The 25,873-nt window shown below is 54.8% G+C and overlaps 2 protein-coding genes across 2 annotated transcripts in view; both read right to left on the bottom strand.

Moving 5' to 3' along the window:
* Positions 1-22,748, bottom strand: part of LOC104297830 (Krueppel-like factor 5) — a 32,210-nt gene extending 9,462 nt beyond the window's left edge. The window contains exons 1-3 of the mRNA XM_054169497.1: positions 22,548-22,748; positions 5,871-5,918; positions 467-1,364 (exon numbers count right to left, since the gene is read on the bottom strand). Coding sequence (XP_054025472.1) covers positions 467-1,364; positions 5,871-5,918; positions 22,548-22,712 — 1,111 coding nt within the window. The 5' untranslated portion in view covers positions 22,713-22,748. The remainder of the gene's footprint in view (positions 1-466; positions 1,365-5,870; positions 5,919-22,547) is intronic.
* Positions 1-25,873, bottom strand: part of NSDHL (NAD(P) dependent steroid dehydrogenase-like) — a 277,264-nt gene that overhangs the window by 206,556 nt on the left and 44,835 nt on the right. The window lies entirely within an intron of this gene.

Genomic DNA, 25,873 nt, shown 5'->3' with positions numbered 1-25,873 from the left:
AGAGAGCGTGAGGCTGCTCAGGGTTAGGCAAGGGCAGAGTGAGACAGGCAGCTAAGGCAGATTTCCAGGAGGTCCTGGGCTTTGCAGGAGCTCCTCTGCCTCTCAGAGTCAGGCTTGCTTTCCCCCAAAGAGGAAAGGGAGAAGGAGAACAAAGACATCAGCTAGCCCAGGCATGACCAACCTCTTCTGCTCCCTCGGTGGTGGTAGGAACCCTGCCTCCCTGGGGCTCTCCACTCAGCTCCACAGTTTCCTTGGGGCTGGACTAGATGATCTCCTGAGGTCCCTCCCAGCCCTCACCATTATGGGACTCACCATGAAGAGAAAATTATCTCAGACTGAACTGTGGTGGGGGCCCAAGGCAGCCTCCAGCTTCACTGTGTCAAGGAGACCCCCTGCTCCCAAATCCAGTGAGCGTGAATGCTCCAAAGATCAACCCCAAATCCTCCCAAGTCCCCCAGGAGCATACCTGGGAAGTCACAGTGGTGGATCCTCCTCTTCTCCAGCTCAGGGTTGTTGCGTCTGTTGTATTTGGGGGGCTGCATGACAATGTGCCCCTGGGAGAGGGTTCCAAGGCCGTTGGGGACTGGGGGGACCTGGGATGACTGGACCAACTTCAGTCCAAAAGTGGCTTCATAGGATGGTGGGGGAGAGATGGTGTTGATGAGCTCAGGCTGATTTTCTGGGCTGCCAGGCTGTGAGTTGGGAGGCGAAGGGGGAAGGTTGACCCCTGGGGAAGGGTAGAACTGCCCCGAGAGGTTGAAGTTTCCCTGTCCCTGGGAGACGTGGGGGTACTGCTTGACCGGCCCTCCCGGCTGGACAGGTCTGTGGCCCACACCGGCCATGGCGTTGCCCGTGGACATGGTGACACCACTGAGGCTGTTGATGGCCGTGGTGCTGTGGGAGGAGGACGTCAGGGTGGTAATGTCAGCGCTGCCCAGAGGCATCTGGTAAAGGTGGGACTGCTGGGGGGTGCCAGACAAGGGGATCTCGGAGGGCATCTCCTGCTTGATGAAGATGTTGTTCACCGCCACCGACTGGGGCATGCTGAAGACGCTGGTGAAGTCGGGCAGGGTCTGCGTGGGGCCGGAGGCGGAGGAGCAGGGCTGGGCGAAGCTGGTGCCCGGCTCCGTTTTGATCTGCGGGAAGGGGGCGACAGGCTTGGGCGGGCGGTAGAGTCCCGTGCGCAGGTGGGTGGTGTCGGGCAGGATCACGTTGATGTTCACGCTGTAGGGCGTGGAGCTGGGCTTCTCCGTGGAGAAGAACTCGTCCACCACTGAGGCGCTCTCCCGCCGGTACTTCTTGTCCGGGATCACGGGCATGGCTGGCACCTCGCTGGAAAGGTACTTGTCCATCTCGGAGCGTGCCTGCGGCGGACACAGCGGCAGCAGTGAGCGCCACGCGCTGCTGCGGGCACTCCGACCGCCGGCCAGCGCTTCGGAGAGCGAGCGGTGGAGAGAGCGGCCCACGAGTCACAGGCTGCGGGGCTCGGCTTCAGCCTGTGACTCAAGCAGACTCCCCAGCGGTGAATCACCGTCCTCTGCCCCGCTCACAGAGGGTGAGCCGGGCGCAGGAGGCAGTCAGGAGAGAAACACAGCCTGGTGAAGAAGAGCCAAGCTTTGGGTACAAAGCTTTGGTCACAGACAAGAGAGTTTAATGCTAGAAGTGGGATGAAATCAGCAGCTCTGTTCCAGCTGGCCTCATGCTTGGGCCACGCTGGATGTGAAGCCCATCTTAGGCATGCTTTGAACTCAACAGGCTAAGCTGTCCTGCATTTCACCCTTTCATTAACTGAGAACAGTCGAGGATGATGTCTTTAATTCACTGAGAATCATTTGGGTTCAGGCCTAGAAATCTAGGGGTTGTGGCCACTGATTCAGTGATCTGGGAGCCTAAAATGGAAACTGCCAGGCCAGCCACTGTCTTGACTTGGTCAAGTGACTCAGCCCTTACCTGCCCTTTGGTTCGATTCTAGTTTTGTAGAGCTGTTTGTACAAGCCTGGGTCCTCCAAGCTAACAGGACCTCTAGCTCAGACAGTCACCACTTGGCAGGTTTCTCTTCCCCTCCTGGTTCATCCCACTGGATCCAGGCCCAAAAATTCGGCAACCCGGTGGAGCAATCCGCTAGGAAATTCATCCCCTGGCATTTGATGACTCAAGTTCTGCTCTCTGTGGTTAAAGATACCAGCACTAATGTTCTTCCAGAAAGCTACAGCCTTTAATTATGTGGTTATCCATGTGTCAAGCTCATTGCAAAGCCCTTATAGCCTCATTCATATGTAGAGGAGCTGGCAAAACCACCAAGGTTTCCCTGGCAGAGCCTCCAGCCCGCTGGAGGAGAGCAAGCTGATTTCAGCCCACACCCTGCACGCTTCAGCCCAGGCTTTTACAGCTCTGAACTATGTCACTGGAGTGCAACGGGGCCAAAGTCATCCCTGCTGCAACTTCATTGCTCTTAACAAAGCTGGCCAGGGCCCAAGAGACTTCCTGGCCCTTCCCAGCGAAACCCTATCACCTATGCTTCCAGCTAATTCAGAGAACCTTTGCACCTCTGCAAGCCATAAGGGCAACGCATGGGTAAGCTGGCTCCCTCCCAAGCACGGGGATGTGCCACAAATACACCTCTCCTACACGGCTACAAGCCCAGAGCAGCTGGCCTGGGAAGTGCTACACAGCACAGGGACTCCCCTGGTGTGCCCTCCACCCTCTTTGTCCTCACTGAACGTGTAGGTCCTGCAAAGTCCCTGCCCTCGTGAAAGGAAGCCACATGCTGGCACTACAAGCTCGCTTTGTGTCACATCCTCAACCAACCACCTCTGCTCACGGCAGCACACATCCCCTCCACCCTGCTCCAGTGAGGAAAGCCTTCCTCAGGCACACCCTGAAGCTGAGGCATCAGCAGAAGACGGGAGAGAACCAGAGACCCTCAACTCAGTTCTTGCAGACTGGTACACACTTAGAATTTTCTCCTTCCTCCATCCTTGTGAGGAGCAGCTGAGGGACCTGGGGTTGTTCAGCCTGGAGGAGAGGAAGCTCCAGGGGGACCTTCTGGCTCTCTACAACTCCCTGAAAGTAGGCTGGAACCAGGTGGGGCTGGTCTCTTCCCACTTTAAAAAAGTGATAGGGCAAGAGGAAATGGCCTCAAATTGCACCAGGGGAGGTTTAGGTTGGACATTTAGAAGAAACTTCTTCACTGAAAGGGTTCTCAAACACTGGGCCAGGCTCCCCAGGGAGCTGGTTGTATCCCTATCCCTGAAGGGGTTTAAAAGACACAGAGATGTGATGCTGAGTGACATGGGTTAGCAGTTGGTAGAGCTAGAGAATGGCTGGGATCAATGATCTTAAAGGCCTTTTCCAACCAAAACCATTCTGAAGTTCCCCTCAGCAGTGTCCATCTTGGCTTTCTGCCCATGGAGGAACCATGCCAAAGCTTCGGAGCTGAGCCCTTCGTACCCACACTGGCACACTGCTGCTACCCTTGGGAGTCAGCTTGCTCTAGGCAGTACCAGAGGCCCCAAATGCCACACATACCTGAGCAGTGAAAGGTCCCACTTGCCAGGAGTGGGGGCAGGGGGAAGGTGCTGGATAACTTTTACTTCTACACTTCCCTTATCTCTGGCATTTCACTTTCTCACCTTCAGTTCCCAGGGGAAGGTCTCAGCCCAACACACAACTCCAGTGGGTCCTTCTCTGTCAGGTGACCAGGCAGGTACATGACTCATAAGAATGGCTCAGGTTGGAAGGGACCTCAAAGATCACCTAGTTCCAACCCCCTCCCACAGGCTTTCCGCTAGCCCAGGTTGCTCAAGGCCTCATCCAGCCTGGCTTTGAACACCTCCAGGGAGAAGGCATCTACAACCTCCCTGGGCAACCTGTTCCAGTGTCTCACCACCCTGGCTGTAAATAATTTCTCTCTGATATCTATCTGTATTAAAGGTAGAAAGGCATGGAGACCCTAAATTCAGATCCAGAAATTTCAGATGCAAAACTTGGATTCTAAGCCAGGGTCCCCTTCTCTGCTGCCTGTCCCCATGTTTGGTGTCTCCCAGCCTCCTTCTCTCTCTCCTCACCACCCCTACCTGCAGGGCAAAGTCTTCTTCCTGCCAGACCATTAAAGCCTGACGAATCCACTTGTGATTCTGAGCAGCCTCATGGTTCTGAGCAGTGGGGACGGCGGGAGGCAGCTGGTCAGCAGAGCGAGGGCGGTGGGCTCTCACCCGAAAGGGATGGACAGCAGTCCTGGCCATAGCTGCAGCCACACTGGGGTGTGCAGGAGCAGGGCGACGAGGGCCCCATCCCGCTGGAATCCAGGCTTCTGTGACACGCTGACCGTGTCACACATCCCCACGTCACCCTGACGACCCCCCACCACACACACTGTCCCTCCAAGAGGGAGGAAGGGGCATTCTGTTTGTGGCCCAGAAATGCTTAGCAACCCTACTCTGCTCCAGCACTGCTCACGCCGGGTGTTGGCACCTAATGCAGAATTAGCCAGGTTGGAAAAGACCTCAGAGATCATCAAGTCCAACCTATCACCCAGCATCATCTAATCAGCTAAACCATGGCACCAAGTGCCTCATACAGTCTCTTTTTAAACACCTCCAGGGATGGTGGCTCCACCACCTCCCTGGGCAGCCCATTCCAGTGGCCAATCTCTCTTTCTGTGGAGAGCTTCTTCCTAACATCCAGCCTAAACCTCCCCTGGTGCAGCTTGTGACTGTGTCCTCTTGTTCTGGTGCTGGTTGCCTGGGAGAAGAGACCAACCCCCACCTGGCTACAACCTCCCTTCAGGGAGTTGTAGAGAGCAAGAAGGTCTCCCCTGTGCCTCCTCTTCTCCAGGCTAAGCAACCCCAGCTCTCTCGGCCTCTGCTCATAGGGCTGTGTTCCAGACCCCTCACACCAGCTTTCTTGCCCTTCTCTGGACACATTCAAGCAACTCAACATCTTTCTTGAACTGAGGGACCCAAACCATTTCCCTAAGCACTTCTCAGCCAATGCTTGACCCAACACCAGCTCCTTGGCCCATGGTCAGCACACCTGGGCTGACCAGAACTGACATGTCTGTGTGGGACCCAACTCAGGTGTCCTGACTGCAGGTGTCTCTATCTGGCTGCCACTCATGGCTCCCTTGACAGTTGCTGGAGATTCAGGTAATGGTGGGGATCCAATTAGAATCATAGAATGGTTTGGGTTGGAAAAGCCCTTTGAAGCCCATCCAGTCCAACCCCCTGCAACCAGAGCCACAACCAACCAGACCTGCAGTAGTTCCAGGGATGGGGCATCTCCCAGCTCTCTGGGAAGCCTGAAACGACTGAGGGCAGTGTCAAACATTTCTTCCTCCTCTCTGGCCTAAATCTCCCTCTTTTACTTCAAACCACCACTCCTTGTCATGTGACAGCAGGCCCTGCTAGAAAGTCTGTCCCCAGCTTTCTGGTCAGCCCCTTGAAGTTCTGGAAGACCACAATAGAATCAAAGTTTTGGTTGGAAAAGACTTATAAGATTATCAAGTCCAACTGTCAGCCTAAGACCACCGCCCTTAAAACATGTCCTAAAGTGCTATGTCTACACATTTCAGTAAGTTCTCCCTGGAACCTTCTTTTCTCTAGGCTGAACAATTGATGGAGACACACAAGCCATGAAGGAGATGGCTATGGAGGCACCTGGGTGACTTGCACTGATGGAGACACCATGAGCAGGAGGAGCACTGTGGGGTTGGAAGGAGGGAGCACAGATACCACCACGAGGGCCAGTGGACCTGCAGTGGGGCTGGCTAGGCTGGGGGCAAGTCCCAGCTCCATCTCTTCAGGGCTTTAGCAGTACCTCTCACCACAGGGACAGGAGCATGCAGAGGGAGGGATGAGGAAGAGAGTCACCTCAAGAATGAGCGGCGGCATCCGCGGTTCCATCCTCATGGGGTGCAGCTGTGGGGCAGACAGGGCAGGGTTAGTGGGGCAGCCACCATCCCCCCCACAGTCCTTCCCAGCCAACCCCTGGGCCATGGATGACCTCACCCACCATCTCCCCAGCCCCACACAGCATCCATGGTCTCACAAGAACCCATCAGCAGGCATGTCCCCGGACACTGCCACCAGCATCACCTCCAGCATGGTAGCAGGTGGTGGTTACCATGGGGTGAGGAGCAGCATGAGACCAGAGTGACCTCCTGCCTCTGGGACATCCCCTGCAGTGGGTGGAGGCAGCCCCAAAGTGGGGCCATGTTTGTCCCAGGCACGAGCCCCTAGTATGGTGGGAGACAGGGGAACACCACCAAGCCCCATAGGCTCCCAAACCAGGCAGAAACCACCCATGTGTGTGAACCTCATGAGGATCAACCAGGCCAAGGGCAAGGTCCTGCCCCTTGGGTCAGGGCAACCTCCAGTGTCAATCCAGACTGCAGATGAAGGGGTAGAGGGCAGTGATGTGGAGAAGGACTTGGGGTGCTGGGGGGTGAAAAGCTGAACATGAGCCAGCACTGTGCACTCCCAGCCTAGAACCAGCTGTTGTGGCAGGTGATGGTTTGAACTCAAAGAGGGAGATTCAGGCTGCAGAGAAGGGAGAAATGTTTGACAGTGAGGATGGTGAGAGCCTGGCCCAGGTTGCCCAGAGAGGTGGGAGATGCCCCATGCCTGGATGCAACACAAATACAAAGGAGGCTATTGAGGACAAGAACCCAGCCAGGAGTAAGCCTTGTAAACACTCATCTCTGCAGACTCCTTGGCCAACCCCAAGCAAGTCCTGGCAGCAGGCTGCAGCCCTGCCTGGGGCGGCTCTGGGAGAGGGCAGCTGAGGACACATGACCTGGAAGATCAGCCCATCCCTTCCTCCTGTCTGCCAGCCACAGGCAGGGTATTAACCATTTTCTTAACCATTTTCTCATAGCCAGGGAGCTCAGCTCATCTCAATACTGCAAGAGATAGCCACCATGACTGGATGGAGAAAGCTTCCAGGGCTTTCTACCTCAAGAGCCACCAGGTCTTTAGTGGCCCAGTTTCCCCTGTAGGCATTAGCAATGCCATCATTGCAGTGAATGGAGATGAGGGTGAGATACAAGGTCTGAAGGTGGATGTGCCCCAAACTCCACCCACCTCATCTGCAAGGGCTCCAGGAATCGTCATAGGTCAATAGCTTGTGCAAAAAGTGAGCAAAGGGGAAATCCAGGCAAAGTACAGATGGACCAAACTTCCAGGAGTTTAGGAGTGTTTAAACTGGGATCCTGGGTTTGGCCAAGAAGAGAAAGCCAGTATGAACAGCTCTGAACTCCCCTCAAGGTCATAAGATCTACTTCTGACCACAGAGAAGGATCCTTCTGACTTGTCAGAGAAAAGGAAGACAAACAACAACAACAAAAACCTAAACCCACAACACCAACCAAACCCAAAACCCAAGGAAGAAAAGGAAAGGGCTTTAGCATTTAGCCTTTACAGGTAAGGTTACTGGACCAGTAGGACCAGGGCACATTCAAACCTGGGATCAGGCAAGCAAAATTCCCTGGAAGACAAGATGACCTCAGCAGCCTCTGCAAGAAGCAGCCAGCACTGTGAGATCAAGAAAACCAAACTCTGAGAGCTTGTGTCTTGCTGGTGAAGACAGTGGACAATGGAGCCCTGCCTAGAACCATCTTGGTGAGAAGAGACCTCTGAGATCAAGTCTAGCTGTTATCCCAGCACTGCCCCTCAGCACAAAGCCACAGCTTTGAAACCCCTCCAAGGATGAGAAATCCACCAGTGCCCTGGGCAGCCTGGGCCAGACTTTGAGAGCCCTCAAGAGAAAGAAATTGCTCCTCCTGTCCAACCTAAACCTCCCCTGGCATAGCCTGAGACCATTTCCTCTTGTACTGTCACTTGTCCCTTGGGAGAAGTGACCAGCTCCCACCTCACTCCAGCCTCCTTGCAGGGAGCTGTAGAGAGCCAGGTGTTCTCCCCTCAGCCTCCTTTTCTCTGGGCTGAACAAGCCCAGCTCCCTCAGCTGCTCCTCACCAGCCCTGTGCTCCAGACCCTTCCCCAGCTTCTTTGCTCTTCTCTGAACCTGTTCCAGCCCCTCACTGTTGAGGCCATTCCCTATTGTCCTATCACTTGTCCCTTGAGAGGCCAACCCCCACCTGGCTGCAACCCCCTTTCAGGGAGTTGTGGAGTGTGAGAAAGTCTGCTCTGAGCTTTCTCCAGCTTCCTGCACTGTGGCTTCTCCTGTGGCTAATAGCTGCTGGCATGACTCTCCCCTTACACCTCTACCATCTGGCCAACTTTCATGCATCCTGCAGGAACCTCAACCCCTCCTTCAGACATTGTCAAAGGCGGGGTGAGCTGCTATCAGGACATCAATCAACAAACACAGAGGCCAAGGCAAACATTTCTTAGGAGGACAGAAGGGGGGGAAAACCCCCAGCACTTGAGTCAACCATGCCCCTTTGCCAACAATTAGCCATGGCCACGGTTAGGAGAGCTCCAGGCACCGCAGGCTGTCGAGGCAGGAGGTGGGACACGTCTCCCCCGTGATTAAATGCTTTCTAATCTGAGGTTGATAAATAACAAACCACCATAGAAACATCAGCTGTTGTCACCACACGGGCAGCAGCAGAAAACACGGAGACAAATCAATGTTTGCTAAACAGGCAACGAGCTCATAAAGCTGGCAGGAGGAGAGGCTGGGGGAGGAGAGAGCTCGGGAAGGGGAGGGGGGAAGGAGGTCCTTGGCAGCGTCCAGCCCTGCGCTAGCCCCTGCCTGGTTGCAGCCAGCCCATCCTGCTCGGCAGTGCTGCCGCTGCTTTCCAGCACTGTCTCAGCTCTTGCTCGCAGCCAGCCCCATCTTGGTCACCGATCATAGAACCCCAGCATGGTGAGGGTTGGAAGGGACCTCTGGAGATCATCCAGTCCAACCCCCCTGCTCAAGCAAGGACACTCACAGCAGCTTGCTCAGGATCACAATGGCCAGGGGGGTTGGAAGCTCTCCAGAAAAGCAGACTCCACAACCTCTCTGGGCAGCCTGCTCCAGGGCTCCAGCACCCTCACAGCAAAAAGGTTTCTCATCATCAGATGAAACTTTCTGGGTCCCAGTGTGTGACCCTTGCTCCTTGTCCTGTCACTGGGCACCACTGAGAAGAGCCTGGCCCCATCCTCTTGCCCCCCACAGGTCCTTTAGCTCTTGCTGAGCATTGATCAGATCCCCTCTGGGGCTGCTCTTCTCCAGGCTCAACAGCCCCAGGACTCTCAGCCTTTGCTCCTCATAGGGGTGACACCAAGAGCTTTTGGGCAAGGGGTGCAAGCAAAGGGGCTGAACTTAAGGAAACAGCCTCAAGTCACACCAGGAGGTTTAGGTTGGACACGAGGAACAGTTTTTCCCCTTGAGGGTTGCCCAGACCTGTCCCAGGCTGCTTAGGACAGTGGTGGAGTGCTCGTCTCTGAGGGGTTTCAGAGCCATGGTGATGCAATGCTGAGGGATGTGCTTTGGTGGTGACCTAGCAATGCTGGGTTCATCATTGGACTCTGTGATCCAGAAGGTCTCTTGCAACCAAAACAACTCAATGATTCTATGAAGATGCCAGCTTCAGCCATGCAAGCCAGCCAGCAGCACAACCCTCAGGCATGGCTCAGTGGCCACAGTGGTGTGAGGTTGATGGCTGGACTCAATCATCTCAGAGGTCTTTTCTAACCAAAACAATTCTAGATTCTATGAGGGATGAGGTACACACTCCAGGTGCAAGGTGGGGAGGTCCCTTTTTAGGGTGAGGGAAGCACAGGCATGTGTGGGACAACAGTTGCAGTCTCTCTTTGGGGTGAGGGAGGCACAGGCATGCGTGGGACAGCAGCTGAGGTCCCTCTTTGGGGTGAGGGAGGCACAGGCATGCGTGGGACAGCAGCTGAGGTCCCTCTTTGGGGTGAGGGAGGCACAGGCATGCTGTGGGACAAGAGTTGAGCCTGTGAGCCAGGCCCTGGGATGACGTAGCACAGCCTCTTTCTCATAGATGCACCTGCACAAAACTCCAGCTTCCAAGGGAATCAGCAAACAATGGAGAGGACAATCATCAATCAAGAGCCATGGCAAGTCCCTGGCAGTGCCCCTTCAGAGGCCCACATTATAAATAGCCTGTGTTTATATCCAGATTTGGTTCAATATCAGCATTTATTGTCTCCTGGTTAAATATTGACCCGAGTAAATATTTGTTTCTCTGATCATTTGGGTTTGATATTGACCTCGATCAACGTTATTTTCTGTTTGTTCCTCCAGTCTTCTGGAACTCTCCACAAAATGGGATTAGCAAAGAAAGCCCCAGGACTCTTCAAGTGCACACACACAGACATTCAGCTGCTGGAAATCACAGAGCACCCTCACGGGCAGCAGGACCAACCTCTGTGCTTAGGTGGGCTGCAGAAGCCCCCGGATGGGCTGCTCTGCTTCATCTATCTCACAGAGGTTAGGAGCAGCACCAGGAAACTTGTGCTGCCCTCAAAGCATTCAGCTGGGTCTGTGTTACATCCAGTGGGGCAAGACTCATCTTGGCCACCTGTAAAGTAGGCATCTAAGTTGAGTCTCTGTGCATGGGGAAGACTGCCAGAGGGCAATCCATCCCACCCAGCTTTCCACCTTGAAGCTGTCATAGAATCATCACATTGTTGTGGTTGGAAAAGGCCTCTAAGATTGAGTCCAACCGTCAACCCACCACCACCATGGCCATTAAACCCTGTGCCAACATGCCATGTTCACACATTTCTTGAACACCTCCACAGAAGGTGACTCCAGCTCCCTGGCCCTGTCACACCTTATCACCTACAAGAGCAGGACAAAGAAACCTTCCTCCAGGTTGCTGCTGGGAGCTCATGGATGGCTCCAGAGCAAAGACAGGCAGTTCTGAAGGGTTCACAGACTCAGAGTGCATTGGGTGGGAAGGGACCCTCTAAAGCCATCTTGTCCAACCCCCCTGCAATCAGCAGGGGCATCTCCAACTAGATCAGGGTGTGCAGGGCCCCATCAAGTTTGACCTTGAATGTCTCCAGGGACAGGGCTTCAATCTCATCTCTGGGCAACCTGTTGCAGTGTTTCGCCACTCTCGTTGTGAAGAGCTTCCTCCTAATGTCCAACCTCAATCAACCCTGCTCTAGTTTCAAACCACTGCCACCTGTCCTATCACCACAGGCCCATCTAAACACTCCCTCCCCAGCCTTCCTGTAGGTCACCTTCAGATATTGAAACACAACTTTAAGGTCTCCCCAGAGCCTTCTCCAGGCTGAACAGACCCAGCTCCCCCAGCTTGAGTTATTAGCAGGGTTATTCTGGGAGGCTTTTCTCTGACCTGGTGTTTGAACTCCCCAAGGTATCATAGAATCAACAAAGTTAGAAAAGACCTTAAAGATCATCAAGTCCAAGCTGTCACCCAACACCTCATGACTACTAAACCATGGCACCAAGTGCCACATCCAAGCCCCTCTTGAACACCTCCAGGGATGATGACTCCACCACCTCCCTGGGCAGCACATTCCAATGGCTAACAACTCTCTCTGGGAAGAACTTTCTCCTCACCTCCAGCCTAAACCTCCCCTGGTGCAGCTTCAGACTGTGTCCTCTCATTCTGGTGCTGGTCCTCTCGTTCTGGAAGGTAGTTATCACCTCTCCAGAAACAAGGAATTGCCTGGAGGCCAAGAGGCACCACCAAGGCAGATGTGGGCAGCTGGGAAGTTGGCTGGCCTCTGGCTGAGCCAGCAGGCAGCAACATTTCCAGCAGACTTGCTGACTCTGTTTGCTATTCCTTTCCTCAGGCAACTGATAAAGGCTCACTCAAAGGCAATCTCCCTGGGCTGTTATCACACAAGTCATGCCACCACAGTCAGCAATCCCAAAGGCCAAAGAGACCAGGAAAAGCCAACTCCAAGGTCAAGTGCCTGGAAGAGGAGCAATTTGGCACAGCCAGGCTCCAATGGATCCAGCAGGAACCTTTCAAAATTAAAGCCATAAACAGACTGAAAACCAGTAGGGGAGACCTTGGAGATGCAGAGCTGGGAGGAGGCTCTGGCCCAGCTGCACCATCTCTAGGCCTTGCTGAACAGTGACCATTCAGCCCACCTGGCTTTAGGCAGGTCTACATGAAGGTGGTGGGTCCCAGGTCGGTATCACAGTAGCTCCCACACTGGTTTCCCCCTTTGTAAAACTGCCAAGGACAACCTCAGCACTGGATGGAGCCCAAAAGCAGATGGGGAAATGAGGACAACCATCTCTCCCCACCCATTGTTCCCCGTTCTGCCCTGGCCTTTCCTAAAGTGTGGGTGGGGAGGACATGAGGAGAGAATCCTACCTCCATACACAGCTTTCTACTCCTGAGCTGCTCTTGCTCAGCAAAGGCTGGGGTCAAGGCCATCACAGCCAGCTGGAGGGTTTCTGCAAGCTAAGTGGGCACTGCTGTTGGAGGCTGAGCTGGGCAGACTTTTGCCATGAGCTGGAGCAGCCATTGGGATGGTTTATTTGGAAAGGTGAAATGATCTAATATAGTTGCAACTCCTGGAGGTCTGGAGGCTTGAAGCTACTTCAGGCCCAGCCAAAGCACGCAGGAGCTCAAGTGTTCTCCCACTTCAAAAGTTGAATTTGGACAGCCATGCTGCCCCTCTTGGTAACCAGCAACTAGAAGCAGCTCCATTTCTCCTTCTGGGTGGCAGCCTCAGCTCTGGCACACCTTCTTCCCTGAGCCTGAGAAGATGGAGGTTCTTGGATGCCCCCATTTCTGAGCATTATCTGGGCAAATTCATCCACCTCTTGCACAGCCACAGGACACTGGGCTTGCCCTTCAACCTTCCAGCTCCTCTGTGCTTGTGCATCTGCACGGTGGGTCCTGAACCAAGCATGCCCTGGGAGATGCTCAAAGGGAGCCTGGCCAGCTGGGTGAGGGGTGGGATTCATTCACCTCACTCAGGCCATCCGAAAGCTCACACTCATCCCCTCCGATCAGAAGCAGCGCGCTCCCAGGGCAGGGTCTGACAAAGGCAGCGTGAGTCATCACGCTACTTGCTGGGGCTTGTGAGTCCTCCTGGCATCCAGCAAGCCATAAACCAGGCCCCAGAGCTCGTTCTTCCCGGGCCGAGGCGCGGGGCAGACCCGACACCCCCGTGCACGTCTGGGAAAAACCAGGTCAGGTTTCACGCGCGGACAGCAAATCCCAAAGTCCTCCTGGCCCTCAACTTCCTCGCCAAACCAGTTGGCAGAACAAAACAAACCAAACCCCAGGGCAGGTGGAAACACTGCCTTTCAACGAGGAGATCCTTGGGCCAACTTCTTTCTTCCGAGCTTGCACGCTACAAGGCCAAGGCAACCCTGCCAGAATCGGGGACCTCGGAGCAGCCCCTCCCGCCACACATCCAGGTATCCCCTACCCTCTGCGCTGTTAGGAGGCTCCTTCTGGTAGGAAAAGTCTCAAAAAGCCTCCTCGAGATCCATTCCTGTCACCTTGGACCCACATTTTCCCTCTATGAAAATTAATTGCTGGTAATTAGAGGATTGTGGCACAGGCTGATAACAGGCTACCAACAGGTCCTGTGGGCAAGGCACCAAGCCCTGGAGAAGCTCCAGCCAGAGCATTTTGGTGCCTGGGGTTTGCCAAGCCCTGGGAAACACGAGGGCTGTGGCACTCATCATGTCCCAGAGGTGATGTGAAACAGCCAAGCTACTGAACTTGAGAGCTCCCAAAAGCATGGCCCAGGAGCACAAAACACTGAAAACTGCTCAGAATCAGAGCGTCACAGAATGGTTTGGACTGGAAGGGACCCTCAAGACCATCTAGTTCCAACCCCCTGCCGTGGGCCAGAACATCTTCAGCTAGAGCAGGTTGCTCCCTTATCCAAGCTGGCCTTGAAGACCTGCAGGGAGGGGGCATCCACAGTGGATGTGGATCCAGAATGAAACTTGATGTTCTAAACCACCACCATCTTTGAAGGATCAGTTGGGGAAGGGGAGATGCTCCAATTTTTCCATTCAATTTAACAAAATGGAGTAATTAGCACATTCTAGAGAACACCTTCAAACCTCCTCCTCACTGCAAGGAGGATTTGCATGTGGACATGCTCAGCCAGCCCTGGGTTTAACTCCCTCAACTGTCCTTGAGGAGCAGCAAAATGGGAAATGATAATTTTGGCCAGGCAGCACTGAAACGCTGGGCTGGACTGCCTGGTGAGCAGATAGCTACAGAGCACAGAATCCCAGCAGGGTGGGGTTGGAAGGCACCTCTGGAGATCATCCAGACCAACCCCCTGCTCAGGCAGGGGCACCCACAGCAACTTGCCCAGGATCACAATGGCCAGCTGGCTTTGGAAGTTCTCCAGAGGAGGAGACCTCTCTGGGCAGCCTGCTCCAGGGCTCCAGCACCCTCACACCAAAGTAGTTTCTCTTCCTGTTCAGGTGGAGCCTCCTGGGTTCCAGTTTGTGTCTGTTGCCCCTTGTCCTGTCCCTGGGCCCCATCCTCTTGCCCTTCACCCTTTATCTCTTGCTGAGCACTGATCAGATCCCCTCTCAGGTTGCTCTTCTCCAGGCTCAACAGCCCCAGGGCTCTCAGCCTTTGCTCCTCACAGAGATGCTCCAGGCCCCCCTCAGCATTTTTGTAGCCTCCACTGGACTCCCTCCAGTGATTTGTTGTCTCTCTGGAACCGGGGAGCCCAGAACTGGACCCAGCATTCCAGCTGTGGCCTCGCTAGGGCAGAGCAGTGACAGGTTCTTGTGTTTTCAGAGCAGTTATACTGGGACCAGTTGGGTGCCATTCTCTTCTCCTGCTCCTACTGGAAATGCTACCAGGAGTGAGGTCACTAACTGCATTTTAATACAGGCACATCCCGTCCTTGGTGGAAACCTGAAGGCCCCCATCACGTTAGGGAAAGACTGAAAAATAATAACTTTCAAAGACTTCTTCCCAGCCTTTCTGCTCTGAATGAAAGATTCTTTGTTTGAGTTTCAACCTGAGCTTGGAAGGGGCTGAGCCTCTTTGATGTGGTAAACAGCCCATGGGCGAGGGGGGTTTTGTATTTTGGAGAGTTTTTCATGCTAGCTCAAGTTCTGAGAACATCTGAATTGTAAACAGCAGTTAGCCAATCCCCACACACCAGCTGTACCCTGTGACTCATGTCATTCACCAATGGAGCACAAGAAAAGCAAACAGTCTAATCAAGGAGCTCAGCCAACAAGACAAGGTCCTAGAGTGTGATTATTTGCAGTGGATGGCTTAAATAAAAGAACTCACTGGACCAGGGAAGGAGAACAAAATAGCGTAGGTAGCTGACCAAACAGGTTTGAGAGGGGGAAAATTCACAGTTGATGATGCACCAGCCAGAAATGCCTTGCCCTAGAACTTGGTGAGTAACTTGGGCTGGCTGTTTGCTTCCCACACACCGTTCAGGAAGAATGATAAAGGGAAATCCGTTGCATTTACGATGGAGTTGGAGTCCTCTGCTCACTTCCTCCCTCAAAGATCTGTCCTTGCAGCCTTCCAAAACCCAGACCAACCCCACAACATGTCCTTCTGGCTCATTTGCAGCTTCTTCCCACATCAGCAACCAGTAAACAGAGCTGAGCAGGAGGAAGAGGAGCGGCACGCCCAGAAATCATAGTTTCACAGAATGGGTTGTGTTTGAAGGGACCTTGAAGATCATTCAGTTCCAAGCCCCCTGCCATGGGCAGGGACACCTCCCACTAGCCCAGGTTGCTCAAGGCCTCATCCAACCTGGCCTTGAACACCTACAGGGAGGGGGCATCCATGACCTCCCTGGGCAACCTGTTCCAGTGTCTCTCCACCCTCACTGGAAAGAATTTCTTCCTCTCTCCAGTCTAAATCTTCCAGCTCAAAGCCATTGGCCCTCATCCTGTCCCTACAACCCCTTGTAAAAACTCTCTCCCCAGCATTCCTGTAGCCCCCTTCAGGTACCAGAAGGCTGCTCTAGGGTCTCCCCAGAGCCTTCTTTTCTTTTCCTCTCACAGTGTTGTCCCTTTCCCTGGCTCCCCACCTTCTGAGCCAAACTTCCCCCTAAGCAGAACAATCAGCCTTTGTAGCAGCCAGACAAAGCCACTGTGCTCCAGAGAGCTCAAAGTTCGGCCAAACTGTTCCATCCTACAGCTCCTCTGCTTCCAGCAGCACCTGCCTGCACATCCCCAGGAAGTCTTGGGGGCTTCAGAGGAATCAAAGCACAAAGGTGGTGGCTGAGATCCCCCAGACTTCCCATTCTCTGCCTCCCTGGTTACACCAGTTTGGTCCAAAGCCTCCTGAGCTCTCTGCTGCCTCTGGACCTCTGGACAACAAGATCTGATCTGCAGTGAGACCACCACCACCACCCTGCCACAGGGCTATGGCGGTGGGCTTTCTGCCTGGGGACTGTCCCTGAGGCTCTCTCTGCAAGAGTGGAGGGACAAACTCTTAGAATCACAGATGGTAGGGGTTGGAAGTGACCTCTGGAGATCACCGAGTCCAACTGCCCCTGCCAAGAGCAGGATCACCTAGGGCAGAGGTCACACACAAATACAGGACTTGGAAGTCTCCAGAGGAGAAAGCTCCACAGCCTCTCTGGGCAGCCTTCTCCAGGGCTCCAGCACCCTCTCTGCAAAGAAGTTTCTCCTCATGTTGGGGCAGAGCCTCCTGTGGTCCAGTCTGTATCCATTGCTCCTTGTCCTATCACAGGACACCGTCAGAAAGGGACTGGCACCACCTTCTTGGCACTCACCCTTCAGATATTTGTAAACATCCTTTCTCGGGACTCTCACTTCATTCCCTGTGGCCCTGCTGAGACCTGCCAGGCAGAAAGCCCATCAGACTTGCAAATCTGTGGGCTGGTCTTGGAAGCACCAAGCTCCAGCTGAGCCCAAAGCAAAACAGCAATACAGCCGGAAAAGATCCTGAGATGCCTCCAGCCAGAGGCTCAGCTGCACCAGCTGCCAACCCACCATCTTGACTTGAGCTGAGAGGGATCAAGAGTGGCCTTGCAGGACTTCCAGGGGCTAATCAGAAAGCTGGGGACTGACTTTGGAGCAGAGCCTGCTGTGGCAGAAGTTTGAACTCAAAGAGGGAGATTCAGGCTGGAGAGAAGGGAGAAATGTTTGACACTGAGAGTGGTGAGAGCCTGGCCCAGGTTGTCTACAGAGATGAGAGATGTCCCATCCTTGGAACCATTACAGGTGGTGTTGTCTGCGGCTCTGAGCAAGGTCACAACAGGGGGTGGTGGACTGGATAGTATTTAAGGGTCCCTTCCCACCCAATCCACTCTGTGAGCCTATAAGTGAGCTCATTCCTCCTTGCCTGGGCTTTAACATGACGTCTCTGCATCACCAGCCTGTTCCTGCACACCCCTCAAGCCTGCCCAGGCTGCCAGCGCTCTTTGAACACTAATTCTGGACACATTTGAACCTTTCTGCAAAGAGGGAGTGAAGAAGCTCCACATCATCCTACCCACAGCAGCACATTACACGGACCAAGCAGCTCAGAAAGAGGAAGGGACCAAGCTGCTGAATCCTCAAGCACGTTCCACCAGCTTGTTCTATTTCCACTCCTGTTTGCAAGTTGTGGAGGTGGGATCCTGGCAGATGCCTGAGCCCAGCTCCCTGCTCAGCTGCTGGAACAGAGGATGAGTGAGGGCTGAGGGTAGCCCATGGCTCCTACCAGGGCTGTGAATTACTGCTTGTCCCACACGTGGCTGAGCAAAGCCTTTGGAGTCCCCCTGCACTGTCCTGATCCAGCAGAGAGGCAGCAGAACACCTTCACATTGCCACACCACAAGCCCAAATCCTCTCCTCAAACATGGGTGCAGCCTTGACAACAGCCACCACCCCCCTGAGCCTGAGGTGTCCCCATACCTGGGGCCACATTCAGCAGTGTCCTAAGTGTGCTGGGCACAAGGAGGACCTCGGGAGAGGACCCAACACTTCCAGTCCCCTCTGAGCACCCTCAGAGTGACATCAAACTGCAGAAAGATTCCTGAGATCAGGTACCTTCAGCATCAACAAGCTGTCAACATCTCATTAAAGGCCCAGCTCAAGATTCCAAAGGTCACATTTCCCCTTCCCTGCAGAAAAGCTGAATTCATCCGTGCAACTGCTGATGGAAATGAATCACTCCTCGCTAGCTGTGCTGGGGACTTCCACATCCCTACTGATAGGTGAAGTGCAGCAGGACTCCTCCTTGACCCCGATGCAAACCACATCTCTATCACCAAGACCCATCACCCTGGTCCCAGGGTGTTGGACCACCAGAGAGCAGGAGGGTCCATCTCTGGTCCAAGAGAGGCACCACCCAGTCACTGCTGTGCTCACGATAAGCACGTGGCCGAAGGGGATGCAGGACACAGCACACGGGGACCAAGCAGGATTGAAACCGCTCCTGTGCTGTCCAGAAAGCTGGAGCACACCTCAAAGTGCTTGGCCTGGCTTCTCCTGTGATACCAGAAACTAAGTCCCAGCCAGAATAAAGTCAGAGGGACACCATGGCACAAAAGGATCACAGCACTGAGGACCTGAAGTGCCAGGAAGAGCTCTTGGGGAACAGCACCATCCTGATACCATCTAATCCAACCTGTGAAGCACCTCCCAGGTGCTGGAGACACCCACCCAGCCCTCAGACAGGGCAGAAGGGAGGTGCACCAAGGTGAGGGGGGATAGGAACTGGGCTTGCAGGACACAAGAGGAGCTGTCTGTGATGATTTCTCAGCTTGCAGCAGCACAGCCCACCCAAGGGAAGCCAGACAAGGAAGGAAGAGCTGTTCTGGGGCTCTTCAGGACCTTCCTCCTCACCCATGACAGCTGCTGCCCCACTAGCTGCTCACCAGTGGCAGTACAACTGCCCCTGGGGCTCCTGATACAAGTAGGCAAGGGGTTAAATAGAGGTATGGGATGAGGGGGTTTGTCCATCTCCTTCCAGCAGTTTCTTCATCAGATCCTTACATGACTGGTATGACCACTTGAGAGGCTCTGCCTTCCCTGAATCCTCAAGGACAGGTGATTGCACCCAGCAGGTGATAGTAGAGCCAACACCTCAGTGGCCACCTCTTAATTGTGGTAAACCCAACCTTGGGGCAAGTGTGGGCCATCTCCTTCCACCTCACCAGCACCTCATGCTCCTCAGAACTACAGGAGAGCCTATTAGGAGCCAGCTCCTGTCTTGCATGTAGTGGGCAGGGAAAGTGCCATCTCCTTCCTGGTCATGCTGTCAGCCTCCTAGGAAAAGCTCCAGGATCATGGAAACTTCAGTTTCTACATCTCCCAAGATGTTCTCCCCAGATGTGGGCCAGCACCACAGCTGTCTGCTCAGGGGCAGCTCTCACAGGCGGACAAGGATCAGGTTTGCACCACTGGGAACCACACACCTAAGGCACCATGGCATAAGGTGGCTCCAGGGGGCTCAGAAGAGATGGGTGGCTTAGAGGACTTGGTAGCAGGGTAGCTCATCTGCCATGAGGTCAAGCCCAGCCCAGAAGGACACAAACAGATGATCTCAGGAGGGTTTCCCAGCCCCAGGTAACAACAAAGTGCCCAGGAGCTGCTTTGGCTCATCAAACCTGGAGAGCAAGCCCTGGTGAGCCCCCAGCCCCCATCCTCATCAGGGGGTACCCAACAGCCATGAAAGGGACCATGTCCTCCTCTTCTAAGGTGCTTCCCTGCACAGGTCTTCTGGTTTCACTTATTGTTTTTTACCTTCATCTTAGCATCAGCCTCTGGAGATTTAAAGGGGAAACCTCCATTTTTTCATAGATTCACAGAATGGGTTGGGTTGGAAGGGACCAGCTAGCTCCAACCACCCTGCCACGGGCAAGGACACCTTCCACTGGACCAGGTTGCTCAAGGCCTCATCCAACCTGGCCTTGAACACCTCTAGGAAGGGGTCATCCACAGCCTCCCTGGGCAGCCTGTTCCAATGCCTCACCCTTTTGGCTGATCTAACACAAACCAGCAAAAGCAGCACTTTTCTCTCACAAGCCCCTTTTTCCCTCCTCTTTGCTCTTTTTGGTGGTTGTTTTCATTTGGGGCAGGGGGAGCTGAGAAAGAGGAGAAAAAGAAGAAGAATGAGCCCCCCCCCACACACACACACACCACTGTGATCATGAACTCCACAAAGGATCCATTTCCACCTGACTTGGATCGACTGAAAATTTCGACAGCAAACAGCTCCCACCCTCCAGCTTTGTTTGCAGAGCGATTTGTGGAGGGGCTGGGACAAGGGGCACTTTGCAGCCAAGCCAGATAAAAGAGATTAGCTGCCAGTTTGCTCCTTTCTTTGCCGGATCCAGAAGCGGGCAAGAGCTGGAGCAGCTGGAAATGCCCCGTGGGGGCACAGCCAGAGCAGGAGCTCTGACAGGTCACAGCCTTTTCCCTCAGCCTTGTCAAGCTGCTCTGATAAACGCCCTCCTGGAGCAAAGCGTCTCCCAGACGTGCAGCCACATCCAGCTTTTCCACCCTCCAGCTACAGCAGCTTCTTCTGCATCCACAACGATCACAACCTTTGGCATTTGTTAAGAGAAAGGGGGCCAGCAGCTGGAAAACTCCTTCCCAGGAGATGAGGGGGTGGTCCTGGCCCAGGGCTGTCAGGGGTTTTGCCACCCATAACGCTGCACCCTGGGTGGTGGGTTTCCAAAGTCATCCTGATGTGGCTGGTTGGAGTTGAGCATGGGGGAGCTCAGCTCCAGGCCTGCAGCTTTCCAGCCTCCAGTTCAGGGCTCCCATTGTCCCCAGATGGACACAGCCTGATCTCGTGACAGCTCCCATCAGCCACCCACCCTCTGAGCAAGCCCATGGTGGGGTGGCACTGCTCTGGGGACCAAACCAGGGTGAGAAACCCCTCTCCCCTTTAAAGGGCAGCAAGGATGGTGTCATGGGATGAAGCTGTTTCCAGCTACAGGTGGGGCTTGTCATCCCCATGTCCCCCAGAAGGGCAAGAAGGGCTGACCAAAGCCACAAAACACCACAGCCCACCTACCCCCCAGAGCCATGGCTGAGGTGTGGGGCAAACACCAGCCCTGCTGCCTCATCCCACAGGGCTACAAAGGTGGAGAGAAAAACTTCACCTTCCCCCCAGACCAAACAGGGAGCTGCTGTCCTTTCCCACCAGGAGCAGGCCCCAGATATAACCCACACCATTCTGAAGAGCCACCGCCTGGCCCTCGGGTTGCAGACAAGCCACCCAACCCCAGCATGGAGGGGCTGGGGCTCCACTAACCCGAGGGTTACGGGGAGAAGCACCAAGCCAGGACCACCAAGGGAACGAGAAGAGGGCTGCATAGCCCTCTCCCCACATTTTGGCCCTCACCTCTATGGCCACCACTCGTGACCACCACACCGGCAATGGAGACGGTGCCACCGCCTGCCTCCGCAGAGCCAAGCCCCACAACCAGCCCCTGGGCCATCGGAGCCACCGGGAGAAGGGAAGCAAGCAGCACAGACCCAGCCCCAACCCCTGCCACCCACCGTGGGGATGCCCTGCTGGGGGTACCCGGAGGAATGGCGGCCCAGGGGGTGCCTGCGGGGTGGCCAGGGAGCGAGGGGCCAGAGCCGCCCTCCCAGCCCGAACAAAATGGCGCTGGGGCCGTGGGGCGCAGGGTTAATCATTACCCACCGGCAGCTCCAGGCACCCCAGCTCGCCCCGTTCTGCCCGGGGAAAAGGGGCCAAAGCCACGGCAGCAAGGTGGGCACAGGCCTGCCTCACCCCCTCACCCACCAAGAGCAGCTGCAGGCTCTTCATGGTGGGACAAGGGCTTCGTCACCGCTGGTGAGGAGCTTTGTCCCCCTGCTCGGGATGGGCAGCAGGGCTTGGACCTGCTTCTGCCACAGCCCAGGGCAGGGGTGGGCAGGCAAGAGGGACAAGTGTGCAAGAGGGGTGTGGGGGCAGCAACACCCCAAAGCCGCTTATCTGAGGCTTTATCCGCAGCGTGCGTGGCGAGGACGCTGCTGGGGAGCGCTCCCTGCCTGACATGGTGGCAAAACCACCAAAACATCATCAAATAAAAGAGAAAATAACCTCCTGTCCACCCCCCTACCCCCCAACCCCCCATCAAGCACAGGCACAGCAATCCTCTTGCCTTCTCCTTTCCCAGCCAGGCAGCAGTAGTAGCACAGAGCCACTCTCAGCACCCCCTCACCTGCCAGCCCCAGGAGAGAAGGATCAAGACCTGGCTGTAGGGAGTGAGCAAAAACCCACCAGGATCTGCTCCAGAAGGAGCAAACAGGAGGTCTGGGAGCAAGGCAGGAGGGGGAAAGGAAAGAAAAAGAAGAAAAAAAGAAAAGGGGGGGAAAAAAAAAGGGAAAAGACCCCCCCCCAAACCCAACAACTCTGAAACCCAACACGCCCAGGAGAAAATCCGGCAGAGGGGGAAGCACAAGCGTACAAAGCCAGGGAGGTGTTCTAGCAGGGAGCAGGAAAACAAAGCAGAATTAAGTCCAAAATCCCACCTTTGCGGGAGGCAGCAGCAAAATTAAATCCAAAACCTCCACGTTTGCAGGAGAGGAGGAGGAAAAGGAGGAGGAGGAGGAGGAGGAGGAGGAGGGGGATCACCCCCGAGCGGGTGCGAAGGTAGCCCCTGCCCACCGCCCCGCAGCAAGCCGCCAGCCTCTCGCCTTACCTGCGTCAGGTCGGGTGGGTTCTCCAGGGGCCGGCTGGGGGGTTTGATGTCCTCGAAGACTGGGGGGTCCTCTCCAGCCTCCCCTGACATGCTGACAGGCTTGAGCGGCGTAAAGGCCGAGGTGTCCTCGGGGAGCGGGGTGCGGAGCACCAGCCCGCTGCTCATTCCTCCCGCACCCCTCGCGCCCGCTGCCCCGGGGGTGGAAAACAAACCTGGTTTCAAAATAGTAATTAAAAAAGACCAAAAAAAAAGAAGGAAAAAGGAGGAAGGGGGAAAAAAAAAAAAGAGGGAGGGGAATAAATAGAAGGTGGCGGGGGGGGGGGGGGGGGCGGAAAAAAACAACCACCAACAAAACAGGCAGAGGCGAGCTGGAGCGAGTTGCTAATCCTGGGAGGCCAGGTGCCGGGTCGCAGGAAGGCTTTACCTGGGTGCAGGAGGAGGAACACCAACCTGGAAGTGGTGGAGAAGCTGCTCCGAGCCAATCAGGCTCCTGCCCACGGCCTCACCGGCGGCAGCTCCAGCGGGCCACCGGCAGATAAAAAGGGAGCGGGAGGCTGGGAGCTTCGCCACTCAGAGAATCAGCCATAAAGTGGTTGGAGCTGGAAGGGACCTTCATAGATCAGATAATCCAAACACACACACACACACACCCTGCCGTGGGCAGGGCACCTTTCGCTAGATCAGGAGCGGTAGATGTTCCTTCCCCAGCCCTCATCGTTCACCCTCGGAGTTGATTTTGCTCTTAGTGAAAACTGAGCCACCATAGAGTCAGACTGGATATGAGGAGGAAATGCTTCACAGCGAGGGTGGGGAGACACTGAACAGGTTGCCCAGGGAGGCTGTGGATGCCTCCTCCCTTCAAGGCCAGGCTGGGTGAAGCCTTGAGCAACCTGAGCTAGGGGGAAGTGTCCCTGCCCATGGCAGGGGGGTTGGAACATGATGGTCTTGAAGGTCCCTTCCAACCCAAACCGTTCTGTGATCCTAGGTTTGCATTCTGACTGTGTCCCTCTACTCAAGACATCAGTATATGAAGAAATGCCGCAGGGGTGTGGTGCTTAGGGGCATGGCTTGGCAGAGTTAGAAAATGGTTGGACTGGATGAGCCTAAAGGCCTTTTCCAACCTCAATGATGTTTCCATGATAACATGAAGCTAAAAATCACCTTTCTGGATGGAGAGGAGGAAAAAACAAAACAAACACACACAAACCACTACACACCCCACAAAACCACCCCAAAAAAAGGTCATTTCCAGACACCTCCAACCCCTAATGTCCCCAGCACCTCCCTGAGGAGCTGTGTCAGGCCATCAGACAGCCTGGTCACAGCATCTTCTCACCCCCTCCTTTCCATCCTTACCCACCCCAAGCAATCAGCTCTGAGACCTCCCTGCCCCACTTTCAGGTGCCTCCTGGGTAGGATCACAGGGGTCTGCTTCTGTCACCCACTCCAGGGACAACCCCAGCACCTTCAGGAGCCTTGAGGGCCGCAGAACAGGGTGTGGAGGGGGCTAAGGCTGCTCTACCCAACCCTGGGCAGGAGAAAAGTTGGGAAGGGGGAAGCCTGATCACGTGGAGTCGCTGCCACCCTGGGGACTTCCCACCAGCCACGCAGGTGGTCAAGGCCCATGATGGTTCCAGTTAGGCCAGAACTCCAGGCAGTGAGTTGTGGTGGCTCGCAGCTGGAGTCCCCCCATGCCATGGTCCAAAAGCCATCAGCTGGGGGGAGCTGAGCACCCCAGAGAGCAGGGTGAGGAGGGTTGGATGCAAAGTGCTGCCTCTCTGAGAGCACCAAGTCTACAGAGCAGTTGGGAGACAGGCTGGCCCTGAGCAGGATGAGACCCTCAAACACAGGGAGAACAGCACAGGATGGAGATCAGCCAGATTTTATCAACCCCCAGCTGCCAGCAGCAGAAACACACAGCAAACACCGACGGCCTCAATCGATGTGAGACTTTGGACCAACGTCCAGGTCCTCCTGAGGAGCAGCTCATGATGAACAGGGGCAAGCTCAGCTCTTGTGGCAGTCAGAAGTGCTGAGCCCTTGGAAAAGCAAACAAGGGAGAGCAGCTCAGGCCTATCCAGGAGCATCTTCCCTCGTGGCTTTGCCTTCTGGAACAGATACTAGGGACAGGATGGGCTCCTAGGTGATGCCAGGGAGACAGAGGCCACCTCCACCAAGCCATGCAGAACTAAGCATGGAGATGGAAACCAAAACCCACCATACAAGCAAAGCTTGAGGGTGAGGGTATGGGAATGCAAGGGGGCACAGGCTGAAGGGCTACACCAAGCAGTTAGCTGGCTCTGTAAAGCCATCTTTCCATCTTTGGAGGAGCAGGTAACAGCAGAGGCCCACCTTTAGCAGGCACATGATGGTCAACATCCCACCCACCATCAGAAAGCCTTGAGGAATGCTCTAGTACATTGTTATAAGAACTTTGGGTGAAAAATATCAGAGTTAAGACCTGATGAAGATTTCAGCTGCTGCACTTGTGCAATAGTCAGGTGGAAATTTAGGTATTAGGCTCAGAAGACAACTTTGAGTCCATTTATCTTGCTTAAATTTGGGGACAAATGTGTTCTTGAATCCAGAGTTATCCTGTGGAAGCAGAATTAGAGCTCCTGGTGCATGCAGACCACTGAATCCACTCATTCTGGGTGCATGCTGGGGAGATCTCTGCCCACTGAAGATCAACCTGGTGATGAGTTCCCAAGGCAGAGCAGCTTCTCATTTCAGAGATGGGCCAAAGCCACCCACAAAGCCCTTATCTGCCACCAGCCCTGCAGGAAGGCAAACAGCCTTGAGTCCATCAACACCAACGGGCACTTTGTTCCATCCACCCCCACCACAGTCTCCAGGAATCATGGAATTGTTAGGGACCTCAAGGATCATCTAGTTCCAAACCCTCTGCCATGGGCAGGGACACCTCACACTAGATCAGGTTGCCCAGAGCCACATCCAGCCTGGCCTTCAAAACCTCCAGGGATGAGGCTTCCACCACCTCCCTGAGCAACCTGTGCCAGTCTCTCACCACCCTCATGGGGAACAACTTCTTCCTAACATCCAATCTGAACCTACCCATTTCTAGTTTTGTTCCATTCCCCTCAGTCCTATCACTCCCTGACACCCTAAAACGTCCCTCCCCCGCTTTCCTGTAGCCCCCTTCAGATAGGAAGGCCACAATAAGATCTCTTTGGAGCCTTCTTTTCTCCAGACTGAACAGCCTCAACTCCCTCAATCTGTCTCAATAGGAGAGGTGCTCCAGCCCCCTGATCATCCTTGTGGCCTTTCTCTGCTCATACCCCAGCATGTCCATCCAGAAGGCCCCA

This window comes from Dryobates pubescens, chromosome 18 (assembly GCF_014839835.1).
Source record: "Dryobates pubescens isolate bDryPub1 chromosome 18, bDryPub1.pri, whole genome shotgun sequence".
NCBI lineage: Eukaryota > Metazoa > Chordata > Aves > Piciformes > Picidae > Dryobates > Dryobates pubescens.
This window is presented reverse-complemented; position numbering and strand designations above follow the sequence as displayed.